This window comes from Diadema antillarum, unplaced genomic scaffold, assembly GCF_040938485.1.
Source record: "Diadema antillarum isolate AM-2024a unplaced genomic scaffold, OU_Dant_1.0 seq00000693_RagTag, whole genome shotgun sequence".
In the NCBI taxonomy this organism is placed as follows: Eukaryota; Metazoa; Echinodermata; class Echinoidea; order Diadematoida; family Diadematidae; genus Diadema; species Diadema antillarum.
This window is the reverse complement of record NW_027271598.1, coordinates 3,568,663-3,584,280: the sequence shown is the minus strand read 5'-3', so window position 1 is coordinate 3,584,280 and position 15,618 is coordinate 3,568,663. Positions and strand designations below refer to the sequence as shown.

The 15,618-nt window shown below is 38.3% G+C and overlaps 2 protein-coding genes across 2 annotated transcripts; both read right to left on the bottom strand.

Moving 5' to 3' along the window:
* Window positions 1-2,902: 2,902 nt before the first annotated feature.
* LOC139737464 (mitochondrial import inner membrane translocase subunit Tim10 B-like) lies at window positions 2,903-4,996 on the bottom strand. The gene is made up of 3 exons (XM_071648140.1): window positions 4,942-4,996; window positions 4,074-4,169; window positions 2,903-3,271 (listed from the first exon to the last, which is right to left on the bottom strand). The coding sequence occupies exons 1-3, from the start codon at window positions 4,966-4,968 to the stop codon at window positions 2,903-2,905; spliced, it is 492 nt and encodes a 163-aa protein (XP_071504241.1). The 5' UTR covers window positions 4,969-4,996.
* A 4,782-nt stretch (window positions 4,997-9,778) lies between these two features.
* LOC139737463 (uncharacterized) lies at window positions 9,779-14,694 on the bottom strand. The gene is made up of 4 exons (XM_071648138.1): window positions 13,703-14,694; window positions 12,172-12,361; window positions 11,537-11,656; window positions 9,779-10,600 (listed from the first exon to the last, which is right to left on the bottom strand). The coding sequence occupies exons 1-4, from the start codon at window positions 14,692-14,694 to the stop codon at window positions 9,779-9,781; spliced, it is 2,124 nt and encodes a 707-aa protein (XP_071504239.1).
* Window positions 14,695-15,618: the final 924 nt, after the last annotated feature.

Genomic DNA, 15,618 nt, shown 5'->3' with positions numbered 1-15,618 from the left:
CGAAATACCTACAAGGCAGGAAATGTTTAGAACATACATGATGATGTAATTAAACACGCAACAATGAAGTTCAAATGAAGACATTGATACTTTTTAAACTCTTGTGGTTTATCGTAATTTATGAGAGACAAGTACATTCCGTGAATTTCATCTCATCTCAAGCAAAGACCATTTTCAGGTCACCATAACCTCCATCAGACATGACAATGCTATTCACAGCAACTGTGACAACATCAGCACATAGTGTTCCACAAACTGATTACCCAAAGATAATTCACAAATTTAGAACAGACTTCCTAGATACATGTACCTTCACAACTTTCACAAAACACTATGACCATGGCAAGCAAGCCATATTTCATGGCTTAGTTGTTCTACTTTAAAGGGATAGTATAGTTCTGGTTGAAAGGAGGATTCAGGTTTTAAATTTTTATGAGATAATAAGAAATAGCTTACATGAAATACATGTATTAACAATCAAACGATTATACAAGCAATTTAAAGTTTATTTGATGAAAATTGGTTTTGAAATGGCCGAGATATCCAAAAACAAAGTAAAACAAAATGATTCAAATAAGATGGGACCCACCTTTTATTCGGACCAATTTGTTTTTGAATATCTCAGCTATTTCGAAACTGATTTTCATCAAATAAACTTGAGAATTGAATGCTCTTTAAAGGCATAATTTATCATTTGCAGTTGAAACAAAAACCCAGCATTAGTGCTTCAAAATAGTTCTAAATTGTGAGTTAGGGATAGAAACAACCAATATAAACATTTGATCCAGTATAATCGATGTTAAGTACAGATGTACTGTTAAATATACAAAATATGAACAATAGATGTAATAAAAACATTTCCAGACTAAACCGTCTACAGTTATGGTTGAATGAGAAAAATAGTGATGTCTCCTTATATTTCAGGCTTTATTGCAAAAAATTTATATGGTAGGATGTTTTGTGATAAAACTGACCTACACATATGCATCAAAAGTGATATCTTGAAAATTTTCAAAATCACTGCTCCCAAAGGTAAACAGGACTTTTAATATTTCACGTACAATGTAAGTGGTTTCCAATTATCTCTTTAAAAAAATTAAAACCGGAATCCCTATCTCAACCAGAACTACACCTGCCCTTTAACAGCAAGTTACTATCCGGAATCCCTATCTCAACCAGAACTACACCTACCCTTTAACAGCAAGTTACTGGACATTTAAATACCAATGCCCAAATGATTTTGGCATTATTCTGTATTCCAAACTCTGAACCCTAGACTTACCACTGGTAATTCATGTCATAATATTTACTGTGTTATTTGTGATGGTATTATTCTTCGATCTTTTCTTTCAAATATCAAAACCTGGGTAAAGTTGGACATTTTTTCATTCTGTGAGTTGATATAATCACCTGTGCTGATTTACATATAGTGGCTATGCCTACTATCACATTTTGGTGAACATGTAATGATAAAAACTTGAATATTCATCACCTTCTAAATTTATGTCCCGTTTGACGAACCCTTTACCCTTTTCTTTGTCTGATATTCCATTTTACAGAAACAGTGTATTCACAAAAGTTAATTTGAAAGTGGTGTAGAAAAGCAACTTTCCTGCTGGTTGTGAGACACTGTTTGCTTACTGTTTTTCAAGGATGCCACCCCCTCAAAAATACTTGGAAGTATGTGCCAAACTGCATCTGTCCAACAGATAGGAAGACAATGGACTCATGTCTCATTGCATTATGACCATCCAGAGAAGATACATTGTATGTCTTTTTGATGGTAATTTCTTTTCACTGTCCCCGCTTATAAAAGATGAGCATTAGACAACATGAAACAATATTAGACAATACTAATCTGATATACTATTGTAAATTCATAAAGAATTATACTTGAAATTTCTACCATATCGGTTTCATTTAATTGAAAAAGTGATAAAATTGGCTTTACAGGAGTGTACAATTCCAAACACTTTCCCCAACATACAGCTCAGATTTGCACTTACAGGAGGATGCACATATTTTTGGAAAAAATTGACTTTTGTTTTATATGATTTATCATTAGATGTTTCATTTGATTTAGTAAATAAAACAAGTAAAATATATCCAACATTGTTTAGCATCCAAAATGAATCTTCAGATTGCTCAGAAAGATGGCGGTATCAAACCCCGATCATCAAATTATGCACAAATGCACCTGTGGAATTTCGTGTGTGTGTGTGTGTGTGCACCATAGAAAACTGACAGCTGTTTTGAAATATCAGCCAGTTGAAACTTCATCTCTTGAACTTCCTCAGTCAGAACAACAACAAAAAGTGACTGGCAAAATGATTGCAATGCTCAAAGTGATTTAGAATTTTTTGCCTTTGTGAACGAACATATTCTTCTAACACTGAGATGTCAGAAAATGATACAAATCATTTCAAGCACACTGGCCACAAAACATACAGATTCTCATAAGGTCCTCGCTCAATGTCTGACCACAAAAGTGAGTCAACTCCTACAATGGCATACCATATTTTGTCTTAAACTAGAGATTTGCAACTAATACAGGAGAACCTTGTTAAAATGAGCAGCTTGGAACCCATCAAATTTCGTCGTTTCATTGTGTATCTTGTTATATTGGGATAAAAACAAAATATGAAAAGAATGGGACCTTCAAAGTGACCTCATTATATCAGGTATCTCGCCAGATCCAACTTTGTTATAACAAGGTTCCAATGTAGTTACATTGAGGTCATTCATAACTTACAGTTATGTAATGGTTACCTGTATTGCTGTGGTATAAATTTGCAAACAACTTAATAGTAAATGCCATGGCCCAGAGTGCATGGTTCTACATCGAGATGTACATAGGCGCCAAGAAGAGCTATGCAGTTTTCAATCCACCTTCAACGTAATATCATCTCTTCTCCATGTCTGTTTGAGCGTCATTCATCGAGTCTGTTCCGCTGGATGCCTGTTTCATGTCCTCATCAGATATCCCAGCAGTGGGTGATGCCGAGTCGGCAACAGTCATGTCTGCAGCACTCTCTTCCCAAGAGCCAGAAGTGCCCTCCGCGGCAGTTACCTGGGGTGCCTGCTCCACAGCATCCTCTGCAAGCCCTGTGGGAGCTGTAGTGGTGGAGGGGAGGCTCTGCGCTGCAGCCTGGTCTGCGCCCACACCGATCTCGTCAAGCTTCCGATTGAGGGGGTTGATCTCCATGTACTTGAAGATCTGGCGGTGGTTGACATTGACGAGCTTGTCGATGCATTTGGCAGTACAGATTTCCTTTGCACAAAGACAAAACCAACATCGTTACTTCTATGAAATAATACAACTCAGTGTCATTTCTAATGCATTTGTGTTTTGTAGGTGTACAAGTCACCTTTGAACAGATACACAATCATACCAATACATAAACTTCTGCAAAAAGCATGCGATTTTTTTTTCTTTAAAAAAAAAAAAATAAATTTTAGTAGCAATGATGCACAAGAGACTTCAGTGAGGCTAACTGTATACAAGGACCCACACACAGCTTAAGACCTACTTATCACATCTTATTATCACTGCTAATAATGTCCAAGTATTTTACAAAATATCTGAATACCGGGTACATGTAGAGCTTCTAAACATAGGGTGATGGCATCATCCTTTACACCTCACAAAATCAATATAATAAATTGAAAATTCATACTTCTTTGCCCTACATTTTTAATCTTCATGGAAACTTTTGGGTAGCATACATCAAGGACGGAATGTCAGTAGGGGGGGGGAGGGCAGGGGGGGGGAGGGCAGGGGGGGGGCAGGGGGGGGGGGGAATCAAAAGTGTGAGTCACTGTGACCCTTATTTACAAATTAACGTATCATTAACACATTTTGCACTGATTCAACCCCAATGTTTGTACGAGGCTATACCCAACAAAGAATACTGTATTTCGAAAACTTTTATAAACATAATTGAATTAAAGTAAAATTGAGCCCCTACAGTGTATCTCACAGAGCTATTAAAGCCAATCGTCATGCATACCAACTGCTTGCTTCCAAATACTTAAGATCAAGATGGAAAAAAAAAAAAGAGAAAAAAACACACCTCTTGTGCAGTCAGGATGCGGTAGTTGAGATTTTGCGCACATCTCTCAAAGCATGTCTCGGTGAACTGATTATACATGGACAAGAAATCCTTCAGCTGTGGAATAGAAATCAAGACAAGAGATCTGATCATGAACATAAGGATTGCCAATAGATGTCTGATTTATAATCAAGGATGCAGAGTGGACTCCATACATACAATGAACTCATGATGCTTGCACTCTGCTCTGAAGCTCTGTTTTAACACTACAAGTACAACAGACCTTACCGTGGCAACGCCTGGGTAGCGTCCGGGTATCGTTTACATTACACACACACACCGAAAAAAACCCTCTCTAGCGTAACGTTACTCCGACTCCTAACCCGGGGCACTCCTTCACACAGTAATACGGGCTGGTCACATTTATCCGACTCCCGAGACTGAGCAATGCTGATGAGACTGTATACAAACCCCGGCGTGGGGTGCTGTAACCAGTATTAAACGTGTTGGGGTCGCTGCTGCGGTTTGAGACCGAGACTTTTGATAGTCCAATCCGAGACTGAGAGGAATTTGAGAAGATTGAGCTTTGCTCCTGTAATTATGCAAATTTCAGGACTAGAGTGAATTGAGTTGGTCTAACTAGATGAGAGACACTAAATCGCTGGTGTATTTTAGTTATGATAGATCTACAAAATCATAATTTTTTGATCTGTTACGTGTGTCTACTACGGAGAAAGACAAGACCCGTAGCGCAGCAGTGAATATCAGTCCCATATATTCACATCCATGTCAGAATGGAAACTAATGGATTCTTGTGCAGCTAGCAGTGCAGTTGTCAACGACAATCTCTGCAAACGTAACAGCATGTGATTATTTACATGATACTTACATTTCTCCTTGCATTTGCGGCTTCCATTGTCGTCGATCTATCTATCTAAAAGAGTTCATACTACTTCTCAGTACTTCAGCATCAATCAAATTTCGGCATCACAGCAAGTCGCATGTGCACGCGACTCCTCGGTCTACTGCTCATCACCGCATCGCATACTTAGTACCCGTACGGCCGTACGTACGTACCACTGCACACTGATCTTACGTAATACATGTATTCTGAATAGTTAATGGCACTTTCAATACGCCCACTCATGCTGTACAAACGACTGGATCATAATTTTCTCATTTAGATAAGACTTTCAATAAAAAAATGTACATGTACATGTAATTTCATAAAGATTACATCCTTCGATTGATTTTTTTTTTCTCATTGCATGCAATCGTTAATTGGTATTTGTAAAAAAAAAATGTATTGTGCTTTTGTGGACTACGATAAAAAAGCATTTGTGATTTAGTTGATTGAAGTTCGCTTCAAATGGATTTAATTACTGAAGCACGGATTAATGGAAAATAGTTGCATTTTATCATCAAAATTAATGCACGCTAAATCTTGCATTTCATACATTATGGTGGTAAGAAATCATTTTTTTTTTTTCAAAGCAATGTAGGAGTTACCAAGTTAGGAAAGGTGAAAATTTGTCTCCAGTTTTATTTCACTGTACCTGAATGATTTTGAATCATCTTTACAAGAGAGATACATTATTTGTGCTCTCTATCTTCATCAATCCGTGATTGATTAGGCCTATATATGAGAAAGAAATTGATATCTATATGAATCTATTTACTCCTTTGTACGCTGACAATACCATTGTACTTGCTGAAAGTGTGAACGATTTACAAGATACACGATCATAACTATATCTTACTGTTAATACAACGAAGAGGAAAGCTAAGTCAGAAACATTCCGAAGTTTTATTTTCCTGACTGGCCTAAGTGTACACATGATGAGTAGGCCTACGTGTATTTAGGAACAACTTTCAACTACAACGACAGCTTTAAAAAAAACTTTGAATAAACAAGTAACTCAAGCATAAAGAGTTATGTACTCCATGAAAGCCAAAATTGCATCTCTTGTTTTACCTATTGATATTCAACTCGAGTTATCATCAATTAATATTGCCAATGTATAGGTGTGACATTTGGGGTTTTGAAAACTTAACCCAAATTGAAGTGTTTTATTTGAAGTTCTGTAAAGAATTGCTTTGTTTAAACAAAAGTTGACTCCCAATTGTATGAATTACGCGTGAACTTGGGCTCTACAAAATAGAAAAAATATATATATATAATTGCTAGTCGAATGTTAATGTTCTGGAATTGTCTTGTAAATGGGAAATCAGTTGAATTATCAAGCATTATTTTTAGCTGTGAATTTGTCTCTTTTTCGAAAGGGAAAATAAGTAGGCTTCTCAAAGTAAAAAATACTCACAATAACTGTGATACCTGATTTGTGGAAAGGTCAAGCCAGTAATTTGACTTTATCGACATTCAAAATAAAATATTAGATACAGAAATTCAGGATATGAGTCAGCAGGAGTGGCACAGTGATGTTAAAGAATCGATGTACTGTTTATAGAATTTAGAGCAGAGATTATGTTTTGAAAAATACCTTATTCATCTTAATGAAAGCCATAGAAAATCTCTATCACATTTTCGTTGCGTCAATCATAAATTTCCAATAGTATCTGGGCGTTACACAGACATTTCCAGAATTGAACGTCTGTGTAGTCATTGTTCTAAAAATGATATTGATGATGAATTCCATTATTTGTTTGTATGTCCTTTCTTTAAGACGAAACGTTAAAAAAAAAATTTGGAAATACCCTAACACATTTAGATATACCATCATTGTTTAATTTCGCTAAGAGAAAGAGACATTGTCGAATGTCTCGAGGTTTTGTAATGAAATGTCCTTTTTTCATTAGTTATTGTACACTATATCATTTCTTTTTCAATCAATTTAATTGTTTACGTATATCCTATAGGCAGTTGTTTGAGTCTCTGCATCAGGCAGTGCCTGCATTATTCATGATATAGAGATAGATCAATAGGCCTATCTGTATGATTGTTCATAATATATTTTTATGAAAATTTTAAACTGACGTCTTTTATTAAATTTTGTGTTATACATGTCTATGTGTTAAAACTTTGACATTTTTCTGTTTTGGATATACTAATTTACAAATGGAATTATAAAATCCCATGAAGGTTGTTGAGTCAATAAACTTCACTTCACTTCACTGAAGCCGCCGCGTCGGCATCTTACCGTGCACATTGCGTACAATGCCCTCAACATCCTTATAATTATTGTATACATTTATAATGTATATATGTCTTTCTCTCTTCTCTTTACTCAATCTTCAGGCTAGATCCCGTTTCACGCCTTTCTGTTGCATCGGCAGTTCTCGAAAACCACATCATGAATAGTTGTGCATAAATACAGCATGATTCATATTGTTTCGATTACAATTGTGTCACATATACACGTACCCGTGTACATGTGTAATGCTTAAGGGTTATGACATATGACATAAGGGTAATACATTGATAGGGTATATAGTAGATTATATATATATATATATATATATATATATATATATATATATATATATATATATATAATAGAAAATTATATGTACAAAACATATATGCTCAAAAAAAATGGAGAAAGAGATGTATAAATATACACGTTTTAGCAGTAGTCAGATTTTTTCTGCTCAAGACTGCATGTAGTGCTGTGATCACCAAGCTGCTTGCTGCTTGTATATTATGTTCTCAATACATAACATTGATTATTGACTGATAGAGTACTGTATGGCAGGCGAGTATACACAGAACAATGAAACGACATCTATATTGATCAACGAGTACAACAGGGACACATTGTACATCATGGATGACAGATGTTTATTTTGCTAGAAAAAAAAAGTGATGCATTCATAATATCGTACTTTTTGTTTGTTTTTCACAAAATATTATCGATCATAAATTCTGACAGGCTTTCGTAATAACAAAATGAATATTGCACTAGGTAACTCGGTGTAATCTGCGACCTACACATTCAGCTCGTTGTTTATATGATTTTAATGTCAACATTTACAAAATTTGAGCATTTCAAATGATATGAATATTTCATTGTGAATAACGTAAACAGATACATATGATACGCGAAATAACGCGAACTCGTTCCATCCAATGGTTAGCAGCAAGTGTCAACACGGTGGACGCAATATAAATTGAGAGTACGTCCTTTGCGTTGACATTCATGACGGCCCTTGCAAATTTGTTAAACTAAGTTTTGACGTGGGTGGATGCTGTCAGACTTTCTTCATTCGATTGTGGGGGAAAAACACTTAATCATCAGTTATGGAAATTCGGGGAAAAATAATGACACCCAAAGAAATACTTTAATCATAATGACATTTTCTATGCGATTATATTGGTGTTGAAATACGGTGAAGCTTAAAATAAAAGTCCAAGGAGAAACTGTTACCTATTTAAATTTGTGATCATTCCTTTTTCATTTGTGAAAAGCTTGGGTAACAATGAAGTCCTGGAAGCTGAGCGACGAAAGGAGCGTCGTGAGGGAAATGAGCTTGTTTATTTCACACTAGGTGCGAAAATCGATCGTTAAACGTCAAAGAGGTTTTGGAAGTAACAACGGGACGTCATTTTGAAAACAATGGATCCGAAGGTGAACGCAATCAATAACACCGGCGCGTCGCGGTCTATTTAAAACCAGACTAATCTATTGTTGGTTACGACAAAAGGGCGTTAGGGTCATTTCAAACAGATTTCATATCACGACATGCTAATTATAGAAACTTTTGGAATAGCGTTCCCACAGATTTGATTCTGCATCTGGCCTTTCAGAGCTATACTTCGTGTATAAATTACTACATTGTATTTGAATTGCAATGAAACTGTATTTAAGATTACATTAGAGATGGAGTAACCAAACACTTCCCATGATACGATTTTTGTTCGGCAGCTGCCTTGTCTTTTCTGAATCGTAAATTGATTTCATTCCCAATAACTTTGTACCTTGGTGCTATCTATTATTCGATACAAGACAACTATAACAGATGTTTCCCATACTGATGTCCTCTATTTTTTTTTCTTCAGATTACTTGGATTGTCCTATAAACAAAATAATCTTCTTAGCCAAGATTCTACCTCAGACATCATTTGTCAATCATTGCTAAAATATAGATATGATCAACAAAAGAGAATAGAATGCACTTTTCCCTAGACCATGGTACCAATAATTATGATCAATTCAAGGCATTGCAACAAACTGTTGCAAGGAAACATTATAAGTTATGCTCGGTCTAGGGAATGGTGCTTCCAATATCCTTTGTTAATCATATCAGCACTTTAACAATGATTGACATAATATGATATCACTGGCAGACTCTTGGTTTGGCGCAACCAAGTAATGTAAAGAAAAAAATGATAGAAATATCATAATAAAATATGACACATATTCTTTTGGTCACATAAGTGATGATCACGGTATTTTGAATCAGGACAAGTCAACATGCATTTGCATTGCAAAAAAAATTACATTGCATAGTTCCTTTGATGGACGGACAATGGATGACGTATCGGGACGGAGACGAATGTAAGGCACATGCTACAAACAAAGGAAAATTCCAGCAGCACCTTTTGTAATTTGTAAACTTCTCAGCCAGTCATAACATATATTGTATAACACAAAGTCTGGAAACGCTGGAAGACGATCATAATTTCACTTGAGGATGATCAAGCGAAGAATGCAGACATTCTGTAACCTGAAAACTCTAACGTTTATGATTCTTTTATGTGAGTCATCTCACTTTCCTTTGGCCCGCATAGGAGCGGGAGTGTCACTGAACGCAGACGGCAAGATGTGGACAAGTTTGGAGCGGCCGTGGCCGTCGTTTCTCTTCCTGATTTGCTGCAGGGCTGTCGCTGAATCCACGCACTGGTATTTTTCGTGCGGGAAAGACTGGCTTCCCGACCTATTGTTGTCTTGGGTGGAGTTTTTCGTTTGATGAACCCGAGTCTGCTGATTCGTTATAGCTTGGTCCTCGTTTATTCGCCCTCCGCTGACGCCAAGAGCGGGAGAATTTTTGCTGCTTCCAGCCAAATTGTGACTGACGAGTCCGCGGCGTATCCGCAGCTTTGGATGCCTATCCCCGTCGCGATATACCTTATAGCCGTATCCAGTCAGCCGCTGGCCCTGCGGGCCGATCTGCAACGTCCCCGTCGACTCGATTCCGCTGATCCACTTGAGGTCCTCCGCCGCGTTATAATCCATCTTGCCCAACACCGTGTATTTGTCCAGGATAGCCAGCTGACGTTTGCTCTGGGCACCGCTCCGCGACGACATCGCACTCTTCGTTCCGCCTCGCCGACCACTCCTGGTCGCCGTCCGAGGCGTTTCCGACTGGAGGGAGAATTGCACGGAGCTCTCCGCGTCGTCTCCATTCAGTTGTCGTAGTCGTGATCGAGAGTCGGCGGAGTGGGACGATATCGAAGGAAACCTCGATGATGATTTCGAGCTTTGCCTGAGGTCGGGACTGCTGAGATCGTATGTAGGCGGCAGGTTGAGCGGGGCGCTCCGGCACACCATTGGCTCAAAGTACACGTTGCCTTGGTAACCTTTCCATACCTATTCGAAAAAATGGTTTGGAAAAAAAAATCAAGAAATTGAATAAAGGCTGTCAAATATCTAAGTATTTATATCAGAATTAATTAAATAACATCACATTTCAACAAAGACTAAAAGGGGACACAGGTATAAAGTTTAAGAACGGAAAGACTGGCTAAGATATAATCAGTATTTAAAAATATATATATTTGTATAATTCATTATATTATATTTTAATGCGGATTATTGTATTAAGACTGTGGAAGATAATTACATCACTGTTGTTATAAATGTAACGCAGAAATAGTATATGTATTGATTTTTTATTGATTGATCACCGGTAATATTTGATATTCTATGTGTGATATGGGTTGCAATAATGTAAACTCTAATATTATTGTTTTGTACCCCCATGTACGTGTCTAAACCTGCCATTCGTTTTGAATGAAACGGTGGACCTGGTTCTTTTGTATACTTGTTATTCTCACACTTTCTTGAACTTGAATAAAGTCATGATTAAACATTATATGCCACAATTTGTGACAATCTTCAAGACGTGAAATGGATTGATATAATACACTTCTTGTTGTGAGGATCGCGGCTATTCCGCACACTTCTACGTAAATCCAGAAGATCAGGGAGACAGAAATATAAAAGCCGACACACACACACACACACACACACACACACACACACCAAAACAAAAACAACAAAACAAAACACACAGATACTAAGATGCCCATGCATTGTTACGAGCCTACCATACACAGTGTACGAGAATACATCCACATAAGATATCCTAACTGATGAATAGTTCAGTTGCACTAGTGGACCACCACGCGGGGTAGGTATCAGCGTCATCGAGTAAGAGAATGTAGAAATGTTTCTGCGTATCATCCAATCAAACACCCACACCCTAGAGAACATCGTGTGAATTTTCTGCCACGTCTCATTTACCTTCATTGGTCGCATTGGCAGTGGCCTCTGTTGCTCGACATAGAAGAAAGAATTTGGCTGGTCCATAAATGGAGGAGCGTTGATGTGTTCCACGACGTTAGGCAGTCTGAACACTGGAACCTGCGAAATCAATGGTCAAAAGAAGAAAGGGGTCCTACCGCTCTTAGTGTGTACGAGTAGTTTCTTCAGATAATTTTCAGTTCGGTACAAATAAGATATTCCTTATATTTCTGTTGTCAATACGATTACCATCTCGACTAATATTCCTGTAAATAATTTCTACATATTATTTTGGTGATATGCCAATTTACCACATATCGGGATTGTGTGAGGTTTATCAGTCTAAAGTTCTACTTACTGAACATTTTCCTTGCAACCTGTATCTTCATCATTAGCATCATTATGAGCATTTTGTTCCTGTCCTCTACAGGATTATCCTGGGTACAGAGGCGAGGTGGCATCGCACTTCTCATCGTTATGTCACACTTGAGCCCCGATACCCAATTCGACATCACAATCATGTGTATTTTCTTGTCTAACGTTTTGTTTTGTTTTCTTTTGTTCTAACTGTTTTGCTTTTTGTGTTTACTTTGGTTTTGTTTTGGCTATAGTTATTCATTTATTCCTTTCCTTACCCCAGCCAGCAAAGAGGACGGCAAGCTAGCGGCGCTACGTGGTGGCGGCTCTACCCGCCTCCTCCTCCTAGGCTGCGGTTGGGAGCGGACGCTGTAGGCGTGACTCTGGCATCGGTTGTTGATGAGGTTGAGGGCGTGCTGGTAGATACCGTCACGTGATGGGGTCCGGATGCTGCGCGTGTAGATGAAGCTGAAATAAGGTGAAGGAAAAGAAAAATGTAACTCGTATTACTAATTTTGGATAGTCGACAATAAGTTTGTATACACAGCATCCACACCGCTTTGAGGAGGTTGTTCTTATTTAGTGTTTGTGCTTCGGTTGATATTTGAGCCCGAGCTGCGGCAAGTGGCAACTATTAGTAAATCACTTCAAAGTGGTGTAGCGTGATAGTAATCACAATGGAAGAAGTTTATTCAGCTCAGATGCAAAATTTGTGGTATTTGATATTTATTAATCAAGTTTTTTTTTTTAATGTGTATTTGCAAATTGGATGTAATGTCGTCGCCTCACAAGCTTTTTTTCTTCTTTTTTTTTTACTGGTGTGTACACACACTATCAAAACGTCGTGTTTTTTGTCGATGAATTAACAACAAAAACCCCTTGATCACGCCCATTTGAATAATCTGATGCGCAGGGGAGAACATTATTATTTGGTTAATATTTTTCCAAAATTAATGTTTTGAACAAGACTTATTGACAAAGAGGACAAAAAAAAGTATGATCATCCTTGACTTGCATGAGGCGAAAGAAGTTTAATGGAAATCCCCAAATATATATCATGTAAATTGACTGAATGCAGCAATAGTAAAACACATCAGGGAAGTTTGAGGAAATCGGACAATCCGTTCAAAAGATATAAAGAAAATACAAAGAAAATTCAACATTTTGATATTTCTTTCAAAAAGCAGGGGGAATAATATATATTACCCTTTATGTCAGTAACAAATCGAGGGAATGTGAACTTCTTTATAAAAGTCCACAGCTCATTGAGCATGCAGGTTGAATCTGAAGGTTACAATTACAGCTCTTCTAGAACGTAATCCTCTTTACAGAAGTGTCAGAACGGAACGATGATTTCATCGCTAATTGATGTAATCCACAATACCAGTACATACATGACATTGTATTGGACCTGCTTTTTGAAGTAAGACCGGCACGACGGCAACATGCAAGTAGAAACAGCCGGAACAATAAGATGGAAAATCAAACACTATTTTCTGTTCGCTCAGCGGAATCATACAAATGAAATGTAGTTGTGTGTACGATTGTGTCAGTTGTCATCATTTCACTTTTGCTTTTGTTCATGGAATAGAAGGAAATTCTGATGTGCAGTCAACCTTACCTAATGTCGAATCTATTTGGACTGAAATAGCTTCGACTAGGAGAAAATTTGACTTATGAGGGATTACAATCAATAGAATATAAAGAGAAGAGGACTTGAAAAGACCTTCGACTTAGGCGATTATTCGACTTAGATGATTATTCGACTTATGCGAGGTAGACTTAAGGAAGATTGACGGTATTTCTTACCTTTCTCTGTCGTCGTTGTTGGTGACAGGCGTATTCATTGTCGCCGCCCGTCCGACTCCGAGCATCTCGTCATCCATCATCGACGTCCTGCCCGAACCAGGCCGGTTGATCACCCTCTGGAGTTCCGCCTCGACCTCGTCCATCACCGGCATCGAAAAATCCACGCTCTTACCGCAGCAGGCGGTGATGCGGGTACCGGCGTCGTCGTCTTCCGAATCGACGTCGTCCATCATGTGCGACATGTCGATGTCGATGGCCGTGGAGACGGTCTTCGATGACCTCACCCTCACGGTCTTGCTCTTCTTACTGAGAGATGACTTCATGCTCGATGTCGGTGTTGCATTCGTTCGATCACGGTTGTCACCAGTACTGCTCGAGGGTTTATCCCGCACGGCTTCAGTTGCTTCACTTGCGTCCTTGGAAGATTTGTTTCCATCGTTCTCATTTACTACATCACCGTCCTTTTGAACAGAGTCGGGAGTGGGCGGCTTGTCTCTTTCCAGCTGTGTCCCGTCCACTTTTTCCGCGTCGTGATTTTCATCATTTCCTGTGTCTTTGATATCTTTGTCCTGTGAGGCATTCTCTTCGTTCACCTTTTCAATTTCACCTTTATCATCTTTCTTGAGTGTTCCTGACTCATTTCCTTCCTTTTTACTACCAGTGTCTTCATCATCTACTTTATCATCCTTCATTGTTGAGACTGGCTGCGATATTACCTCATCAACCTTGGTTTTCACATCGTTTACGTCATCAGACACGTCATTAGAATCAGGTGAGCAGACAACTTCATCTTGACTATTTTCCGCGGGTTTAGACGCTTCGGGATCACGTGGTTCTACTGCATCATCACGGGTTGGGTCGTCATCGTTGCTGTCGTTGTCCCCTTTACCCTGTGGATGACCGTCAGCAGCAGCAGCAACAGCAGCCTCGCTTTCTGCCGCGGGCTCACCGGGGTCGCTCTGGTCCTGTTCTTCCAACAGCTTCTCATTCATGATTGGGCCAAATCATGCCATTATTCCTCGCCCACTGATCGGCTTTGATTTTGTTATATTTCACCTGGAAAAAAGAAAAGAGGGTAGGTAAAGGAAACTTGATGACAAAAAATTCAAACCGGACATAAGTATATTTCACCTGTGTCTCTATTTGACACATCAGACTAGGAGTCAAGAAAGCGAGGGGGGGGGGGGGGGTTAGGAGGTGGAGAGAAGGGGAATCGAAGAGCAGAAAGAGATCCACAAACACGCTCCATTAAATCTGACCTATTAGCACCAATTATAGGCTACAAAATATGAAAGAGAACACCTTTTTTGATGGGGGTTGAGTAAAACACGGGGCTTTTCATTGTTGAGGGGTAAATTCTAAAAGACTTTGAACGAAAGAAAACACGAAAAGTCGTTTTGAAAAACTTACCTTAATCCTAACTTTATTCTCTCTACCCAATGATTTAATTGCAAGCAAGTGTTTTTTATTGTAGATGAAGGTTTTAAAATCTAATAGTCGAAGCCATATATATTTTTTTCAGTAGATTGAGCATATGGAACTGTATATAGCCCAAGGAGTGGCGGTAAAAAAAAAGTACGAACTTTTAAATCAAACCAATGTCAACAGAGACAGCAAAAATTATTTGTGACACCTATGTATATGTACTTTTATGAAATTATTGTTCAGGGCCCCATTTCACAAAAAGATGATATGATAGCAACTCTTGCTGGAATGGCAATTGTCATGGTAATGACAAGAATCCAGCTTCCTGATTGGCTGTTGCTACTGGAAGTTGCCATTCCAGCAAGAGTTGCTATCCTAACATCTTTTATGAAATGGGGCCCTGATCTGCGAGATTAACGCTTCTAGGGGAGTGTCTGTTATAGATGTACCAGACCAAGCAAACGTGGACATTTGAGGTATGGGGTGGAGTA

What these genes read in the sequence shown, in the direction of transcription:
- LOC139737464 (XM_071648140.1), bottom strand. Translation starts at nt 4,968, where the DNA reads ATGGAAGCCGCAAATGCAAGGAGAAAT. An exon ending in CCGCAAATGCAAGGAGAAAT is followed by an intron (nt 4,170 to 4,941) that starts GTAAGTATCATG and finishes TCTATTCCACAG; the next exon opens with CTGAAGGATTTCTTGTCCAT. An exon ending in GCATCCTGACTGCACAAGAG is followed by an intron (nt 3,272 to 4,073) that starts GTGTGTTTTTTT and finishes CTTTGTGCAAAG; the next exon opens with GAAATCTGTACTGCCAAATG.
- LOC139737463 (XM_071648138.1), bottom strand. Translation starts at nt 14,694, where the DNA reads ATGAATGAGAAGCTGTTGGAAGAACAGGACCAGAGCGACCCCGGTGAG. An exon ending in CGTCCTCTTTGCTGGCTGGG is followed by an intron (nt 11,657 to 12,171) that starts GTAAGGAAAGGA and finishes TTGATTTCGCAG; the next exon opens with GTTCCAGTGTTCAGACTGCC. An exon ending in TGCCAATGCGACCAATGAAG is followed by an intron (nt 10,601 to 11,536) that starts GTAAATGAGACG and finishes TTTTTCGAATAG; the next exon opens with GTATGGAAAGGTTACCAAGG.